The sequence below is a fragment of the Strix aluco genome, chromosome 6 (assembly GCF_031877795.1).
Source record: "Strix aluco isolate bStrAlu1 chromosome 6, bStrAlu1.hap1, whole genome shotgun sequence".
Lineage (NCBI taxonomy): Eukaryota > Metazoa > Chordata > Aves > Strigiformes > Strigidae > Strix > Strix aluco.
In genome coordinates, this window is record NC_133936.1 from 32219002 (window position 1) to 32238060 (window position 19059).

The 19059-nt window shown below is 42.5% G+C and overlaps 1 protein-coding gene across 2 annotated transcripts in view; it reads right to left on the reverse strand.

Moving 5' to 3' along the window:
- PLCL1 (phospholipase C like 1 (inactive)) overlaps positions 1-19059 on the reverse strand; it is a 210062-nt gene that overhangs the window by 27880 nt on the left and 163123 nt on the right. For both annotated transcript variants that reach the window (XM_074829536.1, XM_074829537.1), the window contains exons 2-4: positions 14971-17442; positions 12570-12773; positions 1529-1604 (exon numbers count right to left, since the gene is read on the reverse strand). In XM_074829536.1, the coding sequence (XP_074685637.1) occupies positions 1529-1604; positions 12570-12773; positions 14971-17442 (2752 nt within the window). The remainder of the gene's footprint in view (positions 1-1528; positions 1605-12569; positions 12774-14970; positions 17443-19059) is intronic.

Here is a 19059-nt window from a genome sequence, read left to right on the forward strand (position 1 = left end):
TTCCTAAACCCTCTGCACCTGATGAAGGCTTTGGGCTGAGGATGTTTATGCTGCTTATGCAGATACACAGAAGCCAAGACATGACACAAGATAAGGCCCATGAAATCCAGCAAGAAACAGCTGCTTGCCTCTCCTCCCTTTGCTACCACAGTACCAGCATGGCTCCAGAGCTCTGAATTTCCAGGAGCAAGGACTAGGTTCCACCCTGCTTTTGCATCACATGAAAATCAGTTAAATGGTATTGTTGAAACGGTTTCCAAATTTCCTCTAATTAAAAAGATGAATTAAAGGATTTACTACAAAACATCACTTTCATTCATTATGTATATTTAATAGAAGCAATTGGCTGTAGCCTGCGTCACTTGCCAAATCCAAAAATGCCTATCAGAAACAATAGTATTTATGATTGTTGTGGTCCCAGAAGACTACACCCAAGAACACAAATTAAATGCACTAGCAAGTGTTTGCATTACTGACCTTCAAGGCTTGCTACAGGTTAGGAAATGTGCAGCTGTACAACTGAATGAACTGAAACCAGATTTAATTTCTGCAGTGCAAACCCCTAATAGAAATACACTGCATGTATTTATTCAGCATGGTTTCTGATACATGAAAGCTGATGGATTTAGTTGTAGAGGATTACCACGGCCAAATGTGGACTCTTATCTCTCTAGCAGGGCTTATTCTTGTGTATCATTGGAAACTACAGGAGACATGTCCCAGTTCCGAGTCTAGCCTGCTATCCTGAACAAGTGATGAAGAGGGGTTTGCATGAATAAGCTGAACTGTGAATCACAGACACTTCGGTGATTTCTACCATCCTGAAAAAGGAGTGTGAACCTGTGGCAGCACAGACAGCACACAGGTGGCCACTTCCAAAACCACCTCTTCCTTTCTACTGGTGCACACGAGGCAGAGCCCTAGTTCAGATGAAGACATCCAGTACAACACATCAGCAACATATGACCTACTTTAAGCCTACTTACAGTGGTTTGCGCCCACATACCTGATGTACATAATGCGTAGCTACGCAGGTTCACTGTGATAAAATGGAATTATATTGGCATAAGTTTCCAAGGTCTAAACCAAACCTAAAGAGCAAAAGTAAGTAGAGGTAGGCAACAGAGCTTGGTCCTGTGGGTTTCAAAATCTCTTGCCTCCTCTGTGTTTAAGGGAACAATTGTGGTAAAGAATGGAGCTCATAAAGGCAGCACACATCTTCTCACTCCCTCTTTGTAATTGAATGCCTTTCTAGTTCATTTGACTAATTTAAATGCTGTCAGACTTTTCAGAGCTGTAGAGCAGATGGAGAAATAGCTTTTAAGGTGAAATCTGAGAATTCTTCCACGAACCCATGCCTGCATTGCTACTGGAGGATGAGCCTTCAGGCGGGTGATCTGCCAGGGAGAGACCAGGATGCTCACTTAAATACCAGGTGAAAGATGCTGCATTAGTCACAAACTGTAAGTAAATTATGGCACATCGTTCTCCATCTCCCATCCAGAACTGCACAATAAAGAAGGATTACCTGCTTTCTGGCACTGAACAATCTTGTCATGAGTGATGTCTGCCGTCTCAATGAGAACCCTGCTCTCTTGAATCATCTGTCAGAAAATAAACAGAAAAAAAGCAGCATTACTAGGGCTTCCTGCAACATCTAGTCCACAGAAAAGTACAAAGGTTCAAACTTAAAAAGAGCTCTGCTCTGCAAGCAACAGTAGAGAGATTGGATCATTCCTTCATATCAAGGCTTCCAGATCTGTATCAAGCTAAGTGACAGGTGACAGTTGCTCAGAAAATGTTTTGCTCCAGAAATTAAAGATCAGCTGTTTTACCTCAGTGAGACACCACTGCAAATAACATGAAGGAAACATCAGTGATTTCAGAAGAAAGCAGAGTTAGCAGACAAACAAAATTTATTCTATGTGAAACTGAGCCCTTTCTAATTAGTACTCTTCTTGAAACAAAAGGAGAAGTAAGTATAGTCCTTGACATAAGTGATTATCAAAAATGTTACCAAATCATGAATAGTGCTGATTTCAAGAGGTACTTAAGCCTGTGCTGAACTTTATGCACTACAGCAGTTCAGACAGTTATAGTATTTCTTGAGTTTCTTTTTGGAGATATTCAGATCCAAATCCTATCCTATCCTCAACTTTTCTGTTGGAAGTTTAAAAGGAAAAAACCAAAATAAAACAAAAGAGGCAGTCAGTTTCAACAAGCCTACTCACAAGTTTCAAGAGATATCCATATTTATGCATCTTCCTAGAGTAGCCCATTAACAGCAAACAGATGAAGTGGCCATTATGTGACAGGTTTCCTGAGCCTCCCTTCTTGCAAACACTATTCTCCTTTGACAGTAACAAACCTTCCAAAACCCTTCAGAAGCCCAGGCAAGCAAGCAAATTGTTCCAATGTTATATTCTGCGAAATTGCAAAAGGTGGCACATACATCTGTTACAGAAGGCAAGAACATGCTGTATAACAAACTATGCCTGAGAACAATCTCACTCTCCCGGGACATAGACCACAAACCCCAATCAAATCCAAGCAGCATGAGAGCGGTGCCAATTAAAAATGAAGCAAACCGAATACTGCCTAATGTTACATCCTGAAATTACAGAAGCCACCACTGAAAGCTTTGCCAAAATGCTACAACTGCTAAAAGCCTTCCTACTTTCAAACACACTAAATATGAAAACATAACCAGTAGGTTTTGATGATTTTAGTGGAAGACGGTATAATAGCATTAAATTAACATTTGCAGATTAGCATGTCTTACTGTTTTAATTTATTTAACAAGCGTGAGAGATGCTTCCACTTGTCACACTCAAATTACAAGTTCTGGAGAAACTCAGATCCAAATTTTGCTCCTCATGTCTTTTTCATTTCTAATTAAACCTATGGAGACAGGCTGCACTTAATAAAATTACCTATATATGCTATAATACCTATACGCTTTGATATAACAAGAACATCAGAAAAACAAAATCCATTACCAGCTCCACAGGCAGAGAGAAAAAGGCCTGATACATCTGCAGAATGCAAAATTGTTTTTTAACAGAACATGCCCAGTGGATATGCCTGAAATTGAAATTACTTTTGATAGTATCCTTTGCCTTTCATTCTTATTACTTGCTTGTTCATGCATCATGTTGATTTTTGACTCTTTGATATTTTTTCTTGTTATCTAGAAAGAAATGACAGTTTCTACCCGCCCTCTGGCTTTTCCGTACCACAGCAGATAGTCATTTTGTGCTGAAAGAGCCATTCAGCTGCCAACTACAAACACTGAAGTTGGTCTGAATAAGTCCAACTTAAGTCTCTAAGTAAAGAGACTGAGAATCCTGAAAAAACCTGCAAGTCACTACAGAGGCAGACAGAAGCCAAACATGCATCTCTTGCACATGCAGACCCTGAGCCCGTGAGCCCGTACCCACGCTGCCTGGTCCAGCCAGGCGCTGCCAGCATCACCATGGCTGCTGTGCCCCGTGCACCCATCACCCTGGGCTGTGCCTGTACTTCCTACCCAGCAGCAAGGCTTTGCCCAGCGAAGTCAATGCATCTTAAACTGGGACAGTAAATCCAAAGCATCCAACTCTCCTGTGCTCAGATCTCTAAAGTAGAACTTGACTTGTGAGAGTTTTATACGTATATATATATACACATATACATACACACACGTACATATATATATGGCCACAGGAAATCATCCTACCACGCACAAAAAAACCCAAGCTTGAGAATCATGCAATTTGGTAATCTAAGTTTGACTATATCTTCCTCCAACTACTGGATCCACTCCCAGGAGTTTCTGGCATGCCTGTTCTAGGATTCTCAGACATTAAGTTATTACATTCATTTTTTAAGAGAAAAGTGGCAATAGGATGTCAATTTTCGCATACTGCAGAGTAGGTAGAGCAGTCCTCCGCTCCTTTGATGCTGACATCAAAGTCTCACTGCTCTCAGCTCAGCAAGAACAAACAATTAAAAACAGATCATATAGCAGAATTTAACCTGTTCCTGTCTTCCTGCTTGGCAGTAATTTTGACAAAAATAAGCAGCTTTTGACCCATGACAAACCTTGAGAGTGGATTCTGAGCTCCTTAGCTCAGTGTCTGGGGTTAGGGGATGCCCTTAGTGCACTACCTGGCATCCTCCCTCACAGGTTCCTCTAGAAAATAATGCACTCGGTAGAAATAATACACCCTGGGCCAGTTACAATACATGATTTTGGCCAGCCTATGTTGTCTTTGCCACCTGTGATAACACAGCGTGTGGGACCCGGTATCCCACATGACAGGCCAGGCTCTGCTCCCAACAAGAACTGCATGTGCAGCTTCAGCAGGCACAAAATCCTGGTTCCTAATGCTGCAGTACAAGATCATAACAACAGGCTAGTGCAAGGATGAAGCCTGGGGGTTCACTTTGAAGAACCAGAGACTGATTCATACAGATAAAAGTACAACAGGCAAGTACTGCTATCCAGGGTGTGGGGTTTTTTCCTTTGGTTTGGTTTGGGTGTTTTGGGGGGTTTTTTGTTTCTTCTTAAAGCACATCACAATAGATACTCTTGACAGGATTCTGTGGAAATCCTGGCAACAGAACTGATACAACCCTCACAAAATAGCCAAACTAATCTGAAACCCGCCCCCCTTTTTTTTTTTTTTTTTAAATTTTCCCCTCTCATATGTTTTCACTTACACACAAGGTAGTACCTTGGAATATTTACTAAGTAAACATTGCAAAGGTCACCGAAAAAGCTAAGTTACTAGCAACTGTTTACTGGAATTAATGTTAACAATGTGTCAGTATTCAATCTAATGCCGGTAAAAGCAGGTGAGAGAGCCTCAGCTGGAAACTGCACATCCTTTCATGCTGGCCACAGGACAGCAGGCAGAAGTTTTGGCAGGGTTCTTGGCTGCAGTGGAGGATGCTGGCCAGGGATGCAGCACATTGGACACCTCCGCCTGGTCCTGTTCCTCAGCCCCTGAGAGACTTTGCTACCATGGGTCTGCTCATCAACAGCTCCTGATCACAATCCTGTGTCATGGCATCTAGATACACTTTTTTGGCACTGGTCTTAAAATGAGTCCACGGTCTCCCAGTCTGAATGGTTCCCCGCTTTCCCAGCTGGCATCACATTCAAAACCCTGCTTGGGGATGTCACCTGTTTCCCGCAGTGCCAAGACAAGAACCAGGAGCCCTAAACACAACATGGAGGGCTGTGAGATTTTCTGCTGGGAAGGTAACCCCACAATTCACACGATAGCCTGAGATTTTCAAGCCCAGTTTTGACAGTAACATTTCAAAAACCACCAATCTGTCTCAAATGTGAAGAGTGAGCTTTCTGATGTTCGCAGCATGAATTTCCATGCACTTTTACTCTGCTCAGACCTGTGCTGAGCAGCGCTCTCAGGCAGCTGTGTAAGCCCCAGCTATCTGCCTGAAGCCCATCAGGCTGCTGTTTAATGTCTGGTCCCAAATGGCAACTCACTTCAGTACGTGACTCTCAGAGTTAGAGACATCCTACTCTCTCAGGAAACTCATGTTTCTACAGTGTTAACTCCTGAATGCTGATCTTCAAAGGATTAATCTCCAAGCAACATATACTGAAAAGCAACCTTTACAAGATGGATGCTGATATCTGGGTCCACTTGGGAGTCAGTGAGGAAATTTTTAGCAGTTGCTGAGGCTGGCAAGATTGCTCAGGACAACTTGCATTTCCCATGTTAGAAAGAAGGTGATAAACTTTACTGAGTGATATGTTTAACATAACTACAGGAGAAAAAAAGTGGACAAAAATAGAAGTGAAAGCACACAAAACCGGACCTCAGTATAGGGACTTAAAAAGCTACCTTGCTGACCAACATTATTCCTATTAGAGTATTCTTATTAAAGTAAGCAGAAGGGGAGAAGGCTGAATGGGAGAAACTACCACACACATTGACATCATTTGAGATCCTGCTAATTTCAGTACTGGGCCCTGTGTCCCGAGGGCTGAGACCTGCGGAGAGGGTGTGGGGTTCCTTCTGCGCTTGCTCGTCAGCAGCGCCAGAGCTCCGTGGGAACCAAGGACAGCCCTGCTCCTCCTCTCATCGGGGACCCCTGCCACGTTTCCATGGGAGCAGGGACACATGGATTTTTGTGAGTCCTGGTGATGCTAACCCTCCTGGAGAGGCTGCAGCACTAGAAATGCTCTCACAAGAAGAAGTGAATACGGGGTTGTTCAGATTGACAAAAGATGCACGTGGCAAGAATCCCAGAAGTACATGTCACATTTAATAAATTAATGGGAATGAGGAATACAAAGCCTCATCTGCATAGGTCAGGTATTTTCTGCAAAATAGCTCATTTAATTTAAATAATTCTTATGCAATGATGAAAGCAAGAAACCTAAACTTGATTCATCTCCATCTACCTGAAGCACCCTGTTACAATCATGCTGGTTTCTCACAAATGCATGGGAAGCAAGAGCTGGCACAAACCCAGGAAGTTCTCTCTTGTCTGGTATATGAGACCCAGAAAGTGGAAGAGACCACAGGCTGAAAATATACTTGACTTGTCTCACTTAAGTGTCTAAATATAACGTGCAATATCAAATTTAAAATCCCATTGCTTCATGGAAAGAATGATGCTTTACTTTGTCACTTCTGTTAAGTGTTAATTACAAAGACAAATACATTTTAAGTGAAATTTAAAATATCTTAACACTGAGGGCATCATATTTTTACTTACAAGAAATTAACAGGCTTATTTATTGTCTGTACTAAAGGCAGTTTAATCACAGGATCAGTACAAACTGAATAAAAAATATTATTTCTTTTTACTGTAATGAACTCCTGTGCTAGAGGCCAATTTCTTTTTTTCATTACAAACTATTCTACAAACTGAAAAGGAAAGAGAAAATTAACACAGCAGAAGCTCACCAAAAAAGATAAAAAAGACAGGAAAAACTCCTGGTGGTAAATTAAAGCACTGTTCCTGCTGGGAAGATAAATGATACAAAAGGGACAGTTCAAAGAATCCTCTTATAAACATTCCAAAGTTCAGAACAGAAACTGACTGAACATCAAACTAAAAAGCAGCTTTCTCTCAAGTGTCCCCTCACGGCCATTGTCCCAATCTCCTACGTCTTTCATTGACAATGAAGAGTTTTGCCTGGGTACGAAGTATCATACGGTGCCTCTATTGCTTAAAAAAACCCAAACCAACCAACCAACCAAACCACACCCACACCCCCAACCCACCATCAGACAAAAATTAAGAAGGCTACAAAAACACAACCAATTTGGAGAAACAGCTGAAGCACAAATTGAGCTCACGAAAATTTGAACAGGATTCCCTCTTTAGCACTGAGCATTTCTTGCAGACATCTAGGACAAGAAACAGCCAAGCAATCAATCGTGTGCCAGCAAGTCTTGCAAAAGAGGAAGGATGTGCACATGGTGCCAGGACACGGGAAGGAACGCTGGCCACCAGTCTGCCTTGTCTCTGTCCCAATATGCTCCAAGCCAGGTTTCTGTATCTGAGCCTTTTCCTGCAATAGCCCACTAAGAGGAACAGTTATCAGGGATGGTTACATCAATGGGAAACATCTGAAATACCTTACTGACACAAACTGCTGAAGGAACTGAATAAAATTCACCTTAAATTCCAATTTCATGTTTTTGCTTACAAATATTTTTTGGAAAATATGATGTCAGAGTGTTGCAGGATGTGATCTGGTGCATGAAGACCACTCCTCCAAAAAACAACAGGAGCAGTGGAGGAACAGCAAGAGGGGTCAGCTTTCAATATGCTTATGTTACAACAGAGTAACTAAAGTATCCAAATGGAACTTCATTTCATAATAAACATTCTGATCTGACCATTTTCAGGTCCTATTTAAAAAGGGACTAAGGGTCATGGGCTATCAGACAGAGAAACTGCGAGAGCGGTGGGTAAATAAGAGAGAGAATTTAAGAAGTGGAGAAAGAAACAGGATAATTGCTTTCCCAGTCTATGACCAATTTTGGACGGAAAACTCTTTAAAATAGATACAAATTCAAGACAATGTCCATGTACTGGACTGGGTTTGACGTCAGTGCTTTATGACACTTCCTTGGCAGTGGACACTCTGCTCTGCAATATCCCTTGTCTTTGGCTGCTCAGAGAATTGTGAAAAACATTCCTTTGGGGATGACACTGTCCCCAGCAAAATACGAATTTCAGTGGAAAAGCTCACAAAAATCTATTTAGTCACTTTGCATTGACATAAACCGGGAAAATGGACTTTCTCCTTGGGAATAAAGAGCTGTCATGCCTGCATCAAGATAAAGAAACCCAAAAAGACTGAATCTAAAAGAACAGAAGACAAAGTTCCTTTCCACACACACCTCAGCAGACTTCTGCTAGCACGCATGGCCCAATACCTGTGTCAACAAAAACACTGCCATTAAATACATCGAACTAATTCCCAGCAGCATCACAGATATTACCTCTCTTCTGAAAAATCCCCAGTCCATCTCCATGTTGGCTGAGACATTCTTAACTAACTTGCCATGTCTCAACAGTACCTACAGACATGCCGTCCTTCCTTACCTGTCTGCTCCAAAATAACAAGATCAGTTCCAGTAAAGAGGCTTGAATACAGAGAAAAACGTTAATGTCAACATGAGTCTATAGAACAAATAGCTTCTCTGTTCAACCTTTTTTACGTTTTCTGTTGTTTATGATTCAAATACATTTAAATACATTTACTGGGGGAGCTTCTTTTATTTTTCTAGAAAAATTCCTGTATGCACACAAGCCAGGAAGTCGACTGAAACCAAGAACATTTATTATCACTTGTTTATTGCTTTTGATTTGCCAATGATTCAATCATTTGATCTTGGAGGAAAAATAATGTTGAACCAATAACTGAAATGCAAAGTGCACAAGTGTCCCTCAGTTCATGCATGCTTGCATCAGCACATGAATATATTGTGCAGAGAAACCACAATCTGTTTCCGAACAATTCTCAACCGAAAAAAATCCTAACTTCACAGGATAACTGTTTGCAATGAATAATTCAACCATCTGTCAAGTCCAGCTGGGCCCCATCCCTTCTCTTCACATTGAGTATCTCCTTTTTTAAGGTGTGATCAAATGAACCATCAATTTGACAGGTTGTAAGGCACACTGCACGTGCTGCCCACCTGAACAAGCATCTTCCCATGGGGAGAGGGACAGTCCTTCCTTGTAGCAAAAGCAAAGGTCTGAAGAACAGCTTTGTAAGTCACACGCTACACTATCCTAGGATGTATGTGTGGGAATCAATGACATTACCCGAATCCATTCATCATGCTCTATGTATGGTATCAACCAAAGCTGTAAGTTGAAATAAACCATTCTAAACTGTATTGCTGGTAGCTGACACACTTTCAAAAATATTTTCTGTGTATTGTCAACTGTTCCCCTTATTTTCTTGTTTTTAGCAAATCCCATTCCCTGCTCTCCTCTGCAGAAACTCCCATACAACCCAGTATCATCAATGAAGTCTCTTCCTCCACAAGACATGGCAACTATTGAGTTCCACTAAACCACTACAATGTAACCATAAAAAAAAAAAAAAAAAAAAATTAAAAAGAGTCCTGAAAAATCATTCCGGTTCTTTAAACAAAGCACATTAAATTTTATTCTAATAAGGCTTCTCTCAAAAGAAAATATTTAATGTGGAACACAATGGTAAAATTAATTGCCCAGGAAAAAACAAACAAACTGCACAAACCAGTCTTTGTCTATCCTGCCTGCTGACAAAGGCCAAGCAGGAAAGAACAGACAGTTAATTGTTTTCCAGATCATTGTGGCAGGTCTGTGAGCATTTGTACCTCCAATTGCCTGGACTGTCAGCCCTGTCTATGCCCCATTAAACACATAGCCAGAGTTTATAATTTCCATGGGGGGGAAAAGGAAAAAAGTATGTTCAGTTGGCAATTTCCTACAGGGGGAAAAAATTCTAACACACTAGGGCTGTCTTTATTCAACTATTTTCAAAGCAGACTTTTTAAAGAATGTGAAATATGTCGTGTTTCCGGAGGTGGTGAGGAAGGGATTGCCCAGCACTCAAGCTACCTGTGCTGTGGAGCCCAGCAAGTGAGGCAGACCTACAATCACAGCTTCCCACTATGAGATTTAGGGTCAAACTTTTTTTCAGTTTTACTGTAAAAGGAATTAAGAGGTACAGCCCATTCATACAAGAGGGAGGCCAACATGAACAGCTTTTATTTTATGCATTTAAAATTGCTCTCAGGCCTATTCCCCCAAAAAGTGCTTTGAAGTGAAGAGACAAGTGAAGAGTTCTGGGGAATTAGAGACATGCAGCAAGCATTTGTGGATCCAGTTTCTTGAAGCCATATTGATCAACAACTTAAAATGTTGAACTGTAGTATAACTTGAATAAAAGTCAATCAATAAATAACAAGCTAAAATATTTTATATTGCTTTCCACTAACATCTCCTTGTGTTCTCATTTGCACAAAAAAACAGCGGAAAAAGAGAAAAAAAATTATTATTAAGAAGAAATACACCCTGGATTATACCAGGTCATTACAAACACCATAGCAAGGAAGAGCCCTCTCTCAATATTAAAACTGCAAACCCCTCCCCACACTGTATTTTCAAATATCAAGATTGATAGACCCAGTTCATTTTTTTAAACACAGAAAAGGCTAAATAGATTTCAATAATCTGCTGCTGGCATTGCCTCAAAAGGCAGATATCCAAAATGTAGCAAAAACATTTATTAAATCCGACTTCTGCTTTTTTAGAAGCCAAGTAAGAGGCAGTCCCAGACAGACAAAGTGGGTTAAAATAATTTAAAGTATCATGTTCTCATTAGCCAGAATTACATCTCAAATCAACCCTTACATAGGCACAGAAAAATTCCCTTCTCTCTTTCAGCCCTCTGATTTTATATTCCTTGCACTGTCTTGACATTCAAGGTACATCTTCCTCCATCAGAGACATATGTGAGAGCAAACATTACTTAAAACAGTTATACAAGTGTTTTTGTCTGTATCTGAAAGAGGCCTTTCACGTATTTAAATTGGAAAACTGTTTCCAAAGCACAAGGAGGCCTTGAAATGTCCCATGTGTACCCTTCAGTATATAATTATAAAGATAAGAGGTGACACTTTCGTTCTGGTAAAACTCCATTAAGCGGGCCTCCAAAGACAGAAAAATCTCTTATTTATGTAGTATTTGCTCTTTCAGACAGATGTCACACCATGTAACAAATCTATCCAAAAAAAGTCCAATCTAAAATATGGCAATCAGCTGGATTTGCAAATCCTCATTCTGGTATTGTTACAGCTGGTATTTTATTACCACAACTTAATCACCTTCAAGTAATATAAACTACTCTGGAAGGAACCCAAGGGTTACTTCAGAGTATTTTTAGTAATTCTCCTTTAATCAACATCAGTGTCTCCTGCTTTCCCCTAAGCTGATTTTCTCCTAAAAAGTGTGTTAAAACAGCAAAAAATGAGATGAAAAGGAGGTGACCATTTGGCATGTTGAATAACTGGTCAAAGCTTGCGATCCCTCTTCACAACGCTTCAGGGTCAAAAGCAATCTGATACCCTCACAGTTATTCACCATTTTATTACTTAGGAACATAAGCTGCAGAAATAACTGCCATGCACTGAATATGCATCGTGATTTAGCCTGGTTGCCACAGCGTAATATCTAAGTCAGGGTTTGTAAAACTATGAGGCTTGCTACTGGTTGCTGCAGACAATCTACTAAGGATGGGAAGCAATGGGGCAGTCTCATACCCTGAGAGGCACAACATGACCACAACTGCTGCTGCTGGAAGACACCCACAGCTGTTGCTCACTCACCCACAGCAATGACATATGTCATACAAGGCTGAGCAGCGGCATTCACCTGGAATTACTGCAGTTCATCTCTCTACCTTTTTATAAGTATTTCTGTACCATATTGACCTCTCCTTCCCCATGCAAATGGGCATTTTTAAAACTTCCCTTCCAATTTTGTCATGCCCTCCCCAAGAGCAACACTGACTTGTCTGGCAGCGATGTGGGCACCGCCCACGTGTCAGGGGATGTACAGCTGACATGCCCTCATCATTTAGCTTCCTGAATCATACAATGAGTGACCAACAGCGCTGCTGAAAGATGTGGGGAAGGGGATGGTGCAGCTTTGCCTGGCAACTCCCACGCTGCAGCTCCCTGCCTAATAGTCTTGCCTGCTGCTGCGGGGAGGCAAGCAAAGGGCAGTGCACAAATCTTACTGCTTCTCAAGGACAACTAACAGCCGCCAGTACCTGCCAAATTGCTGCTATTTTTGTAAACAATGTCCTCTTCAAGTGCCAACCTGTGCTAGCCACAACCGTGTTTAAAAAAAGAAACAACAAAAAGCCCAGTGTGGCATTTTGGTGATGAAAGAACAATTTTGCGTAGCCTAAGTCATTTGAAGAGCCTTGTTCATTTAACTGAAACATGCGGGCATCTGAAAGACAGCAGGCCATGCCTGCTGTGTTCAAATGGTGGGGAATGGCAGAGGTAGCAGTGGTAAGCGCCTACCAGGTCATATGCCGCCAGGACCTTTTTCTGCACGTCAGGCATGGTCCCCAGAGGCTCTAGGTAAGGAAACGCGTCCTTCATGCAGAGGGTAACGGAGGGTGCATTGTCGCTGCTCACGAGCCGCGAGGACAGGGTCAGGATGCACTGCTTCAGGCTCGCGATGGGCGGCAGCCCGCACAGCTCCTTGACGGACACCATGGCATTCTGGGGGAAGGAAAAGAAATATTTCAGCACATGTTGCCGCTTGCCACTTGATCCCCCCTGCCTGCCAGTACCTCATCGGCATCTGCCTGCTTCCATCTCCTGATGTGAGGCTGTGCTACCCTGCTGCCTGCCGTCCCTGGGTCCCCCATGGACCCTGGGGTGCTGGCACACACAGGAATTCCCAGCCAGCCCCACTCTCAGCTCCCTGAGCCTACTGCCAGCTGCAGCTTTCCCCCAGGCCCAGGTATCCCAGCTGCCAGTTCTGCAGCTATTTTGCATTGCAAATCCAACCCCAACAGGGACAAGCTCTGGTCCCCAGCATATTAAACCATCAGCCTAAAATGCTATTTCTCTTCCCAACTGTTCAGACTCCAATTGCTTTTGATGCTGTAATCGCCTCATTCTCCCGTCATTATCATCCTCCAGCAAGAACAAGTTCGACAGATCTCATATTTCCCATGGGAAAGGCAAGCAGGAAAAAACCACTTTGTTTTCTGCCTTGCATTACCACATCATAAAGAAACACAAACACTCTTTCCCTTTCATAGGTCACATGTAAGAAAATCAATACTGGATATACAGGTCAAACCAAACTAACATGCCAGGATTTATTTATTTATCAAGTCAGTGGATGTACAGCTGACATGCCCTCATCATTTAGCTTCCTGAGTCATACAATGAGTGACCAAGATGCACAAAATCTAAGAGAGTATTATAACAAACCATACCTTGTAAATGTTCCCCCACACATCTTGCTGAAAAAAAAGTCATCAGAAAATGCCCAGCTAATTAATAGAGGCTTTTCTCATTAATCAACTACATTAGCATGCAGTTAAAACTAACAACTGTGTCTTTATGAAGCACTCCCCAGAACAAGATCTTGTACTGAATTTCACTTGGAAGGAACATTAATGCTGTTTCAGAGTCAGATTCAGAGTATTTTCTTTTACATAGCCTGACCTAGACAGAAGGTGGAGTCAGCGGTTCAAACTAGTTAATTTCAAGGCCTGCAGCAAAGGAAAGGCTGGGAAGAGTTTCCCATTCTTAAAAATATGCTTAGACTATTCCTTTGGGAGTGATTTAAAACTTATGTCATTTTGTAAACTTTTCCAGCTGCCAACATTTAATTTGCTTTAGACTCTGTCCAGAAGAGTGGGGTCAATGAAGTGCTATGCGTTTTTCTCCTGTTTTCAAGAAAGAAAAATGACTTGTTTCTGTATCTTTACCAAGGAGACAGCTATGGCTGATTTCAGCTATTTATTAAGGAAAACTCGTTGTTTAATGCTACTCAGTTTTGTTTCTAGGCAGCACTTGGACCTCTGAATTGAGCTGCCCCTTAATCAACCCGCAGAATCACCCCTGCTGCAGAGAAGAGCACCGGGCAGGCTGGTTCTTGTCTGGCTTCACTGCCACTTCGCCTCCCGCCAACCACAAAGGTCTAACCCAAGCAGTTGTGATGGTGCCGTGCGCCTGGACCCCGATGCCCCCAGCCACAGCAGGCTCTGGCTGCTCTTGGAGCAGCACGGGCAGGCGGATGCTGTGCCAGGAGACCCTCTGAGCCAAGATGTGGCACCGGTGTCTGTGCTGGCACTCAGCCAGCCAAGCCAACACAGCTATTTAGCAGGGAGGAAATTGCATCCAAGTGGCATTCAGCGCCTGTGTTGAACATCTGCAGCCCTTGGGCAAACGGTGGAAACACACGTTCAGGGAAATGTGCTGCTCTTTGCACAGTGGATTTCTCTGGTGTACACAAGACCTTAATGGCAAATCCACTGACTGTTTCGTATACTCACCCAGACAAAGAAAATTAAGAGCATAATCCTCACACAGTTAGCAAAACAAAAGCTTGCTTATTTTTTCCAGGACCAGCAAGGAAATTAAGTTTTTGAGACCTGAGGCCTGGAGACACAAATGTACCCTTAGTTCTGCTTTCTCAAACAAAAACAACCAGTAAAGCATGTGTTTGGAGAGGGCGTATTGATTTTTAAAACACTTTTGCCTAATCCCACACTTGCTTGTTAGTTAACGCCTGTTACGGTCAGTCTTCCAATGTCCAGTTAAAGGCTGACAACAGTTGTAGGTCTGAAGCTTCACCAACTTCTACCAGCTTCAGTAAATTTGCCCTACCAGCAGCTCACACCAGGACGTCCACTTCCACATTCAGGACACATCAACGCACATGACCAAAGTGTCATACCTGCATATTTTCTCTCATGTCAGTCGCCTCTCGCAGCGGATGCACTGCCAGCTTAAAGATGTCATCGATAGTTTTGAGACCAGTGTTCCTCAGCATGGTGTACTCCCTTGCTTTCTTTCCTATCCTCACTGAGAGGCTTCGCTTTTGGGCCTTCCCACCTCCACTTCGGTTGGTTATTGCAATGTGAACAAAGAGAGTAACGTGCTCCATGATGTCACCAACAAAAGACCGCAGCGGTATGTGCCTGTATCCAGGCTGTAAGCACTCCAGCGGGATGGTGTACTGCCCTATGAACTCATCCCCAATGTAGTCATCATCCAAAACAACAAAACGGATCATGGCCAGCTCCGGCAGATTGATCTGGAATTCAAAGCTTTCATCAAAAATGGGGTTATCACTGTTTTGCTGAACAGTTTTAGTTCTTTGTTCGGTGCAGTCTGCAGGAATTCCATGTATTTCTATGCAGACATAGGGGTCTATGACATCCCCTTTTGCACATGCACCCTTGGGCTTTGGAAAGTTCTGACCACTGATTATTTTGACATGTAGGACTTGGGGAGAGACCCCCGGAACAATGCCCTTGGTATTTGCGCTGAAGTAAGACACTTCATCACGCATGACTGAAGGCCTGAGAACGTACCCGCATCCCCCGTTCTGTAGAAACCAGCCAGTGTGTAAGTCCATCATGGGCCCCGGGGTCTGATAGTTCATTGCCACTATCTGGCAACCACAATTCCAAAAATCTTGAGGATTTAAGTTACTGGAGTCTATCCTCATAGCACTTGGGTACACCCTGGACAGAAACTTTTTGTTGTAGTTGACAAAATCTTCAGGGTATTCATTTGCAATTCGACTGGCTTCTGCCTCACTGAAGGAGCACATTTCCCAATAATTTTGAGCTTTCATGGACGTTTCAAAATCTTTGTATTGGACAGATTTGCATAGGGATACCAAGTCAGACAATTCCTTGCAAAGCCAGATCAGCTTTGGTTCCCTTGAGAAGTCCTCTGACAGCCTCCGGGATATTTCAGCCTCTTCATCTTCATCCGTGACTTCTCCTTCTAATATATCCTGGTCACAGGGCAGCTTCTTCCCCTTCACAATGATCTTCATCTTCAGTTTCTCGGGTGATGGGAGGTAGACTTCTGAGGATAAAGGTGCCTCTGTGTACAGTTTGTTTCCAAAGATCCTTCTCATGTGTTGTACCACTACCTTCTGTTGTTGTACTGAGCAGTGGTTCCCCAAGCAGAGAATAAGGGGGTATTCTGAAGCAAAGAAGGCCAATTTGTTTATTACCTCAATAACATTTCGAAAGGCAAGTGGCGATGTCATGTTGTTACGGTTACAAATAATGGGTTCATTATCTGGGCCGTCACAGACGTCTAGTTCAATACTCCGACAACTCATCTTTAAAGCTCTGACATAACCATTGATATCAGCTGGCCCTCTGAGCTGGTCTTCTATTAGATATGTATTGTGGGATGCATTGATGTAGTAGTGTGACAAAGGCTGTGTCATGTCTTGGACAATTTTTTTGTGCTCTGGGTCAAAAATATCACATTCTGGGGACAACAGGTATTGAGTAAATCCATCAATTGCAAGAAAACCTTTCAACCGCCCTTCTTGAGAAAGCTCGTACCTGCGTATAATATCTAGACACATTTCTTCTGTTATGTGGGTCACTCCTTGCTCAGCCTCTAAAAACAGCATGAGGTCATTGGCATCTAGATACTCTTTGTTTTTAGATATCTGCACAAGTAAGAAATAAACCTCAGGTCTTGTGCAAAGTTCGCTGAATGCTTCACAAAATTCCTCTTTCGTTACTCGTGTTGTCAGTTTCTCTTTGCTCTTCTGGATTTCCTTAAATTTTAATCTAATCTTTGATTCCTTTAAGGTGGGGTTAAGCTTCTTTATTAGCTCCACAGACGTATCTTCTAACATTATGCCATTACCATCAACATCTGCTGCTTCGAATACAGTTTTTAGCCAGGCAAACCGTGGGGTATTATGGCTGCTTTCCATCAAATCCAGTGGTTGTTTGCTACGAGAAACCAAGTACCTTAATCCTGATACCCAAATATTGGCCACATCAGCTGAATTGGCAACCAAGTCAAGGGACTCGTAATTCTCACCATGAATTACCGACAGCGCACAGTCCTCAGAAATTTGGTCTGCAAGTCCATTATTCCTGAATGTTTCTGTGTTCTTCCCTAGTCTGATTTCTTTTATAGCAGAAATATCAAGTTTGGCTTTCTCAAGGTCCTTTTTGGAAGGCTCCCAACGAAGAGCCTGCAGGTCAGGATCCAGAGTAAAAAAACGGTTATAAATCCGGGAATTTGGACGAACTTTCTTCAATTCACACCCAGCCTGCATAAAGCTGATACAGTCACTGGCACTGCTTATTTTCTTCTCTGATGGCATGCTGCTGAAGGACACTGTTTTCTTTCTTCCACATTTTTGGTTTGAAGGATCCTGTGGAATACATTAAGAAAAAGAATGAGTAAGTTTTCTTTGGCCATTCCACAAGTGCATAAATAATAGAGAAGATATGTTTATGTAAAGATAATTCATGTTCTTCTGAACCTCAAAACACAACATATTATCCCTTCCCACAATTCAGTTCCCAACTGAGCTATAAAATATACTGAGCTATACAGCAACTTGATTGATTGCAGCATTAGAGATACCAAGTTTTCATGAGTGACATTTGCAGCTATTAAGCTGCCTTCCAGATTTCAACAACTCGCTACAGCTATGAGGAGGTGGTATCCGGCTGTGTCCCATACATTTTCAAAACAGTAATATATGGGAAGAGAGGTTTCATGGGAAGCTCCAGCACCTGGTTAAGGTCTGCATAACCAGAACTGGCATGGATCTCACCAGGATTTAAGAGATACCATGAATAAAGGAGGAACTTTGCAATAAAAAGCATGAGAAAAGAGTCGCAGCCTATGTGGGAGGAGAGGGGATGGGTCAAAGCAGTGTTGGGAGGAGAGCCTGGGATGGGTCACCATGCCTGTGGGGCACACATGACAGCTTAGTGCTTGGCAGATGAGCATCCTTCCTCAATTCTGCCTCTTTTCTGCAACCTTGGACACCTCAAGCAAAACTAAAACAAAACCAAACAAAGTCATGAGTCAGACCCCTGAAATACAGGCCCAGGAGAGTCTGGGCTTTCTTGCTGGTATGTTTTAATGTCCTTTGGCAAAAGACATTTTCACTAGGCTGACAAGCCCATCTCTGCTGCATGCACAACTGCATGGCTCTCACGGCTGCTCTCGTGGGAGCCCCATGTACCCCTGCAGCCCTAACCTACTTCACACTCTCTTGTGTTGTCCATTTGCTTTGAAAAGTAGCTATTCTGGTAATTTCCGTGTACCAGGACCACAAAGCACTGTGGAAAAATGGACAACCAGGCAAGAAACCCAAAGCCTTTTTCTTTAGGGCATATATTCTAACTCTTCTTGAGAAAATATTTAGCCAGACATGTGTGATTGTCATTTCAGTATCAACTACCTACTTACTACTGGATGTAAAGCCAGCTGCCTGCAAAGCTTTCTGTAATTTTAGTGCAGCAACTAAATTTAAATCATTTCCCACACATCATCAATTCAAAACATTTCACAATAATTATAAATTGCAAATCATTCTTTTTTCTCTGCATGATTTCCATCTACTCCATTAGTATATAAACTATCCAACAGCTACCAAAAATATTTTTAAAACACATTCACGGATGTAATTAATAGTGAAACATTTGTTAAAATTGCTTTCCCTCCTATTTCCCTAGCCACCAGCCACACTTTCCCAGTTTTCTGCCTCCTGCTGTTGAAGGGACTTTTGTTGCCTGGATTTTGAGTAGAAAAGGAGCCCCAAGGTGAGGAAACGTTGGTGCTGGGTATAGGCACACAGCCCTCTACGCCGCAGCCTTCAGGCCCAGCCAGAAGATAGGCACCAGGGACCAGCTTCCTAACAGCCCCTGGACACCTGCTTCGAGACACCAAAACCCCTGACTTTCACCCCTTTGCAGCATGGACTACCCACCCCTACCCCAGGAGCTGGTGCCCTGCAGCACCCATTTATCTGCTG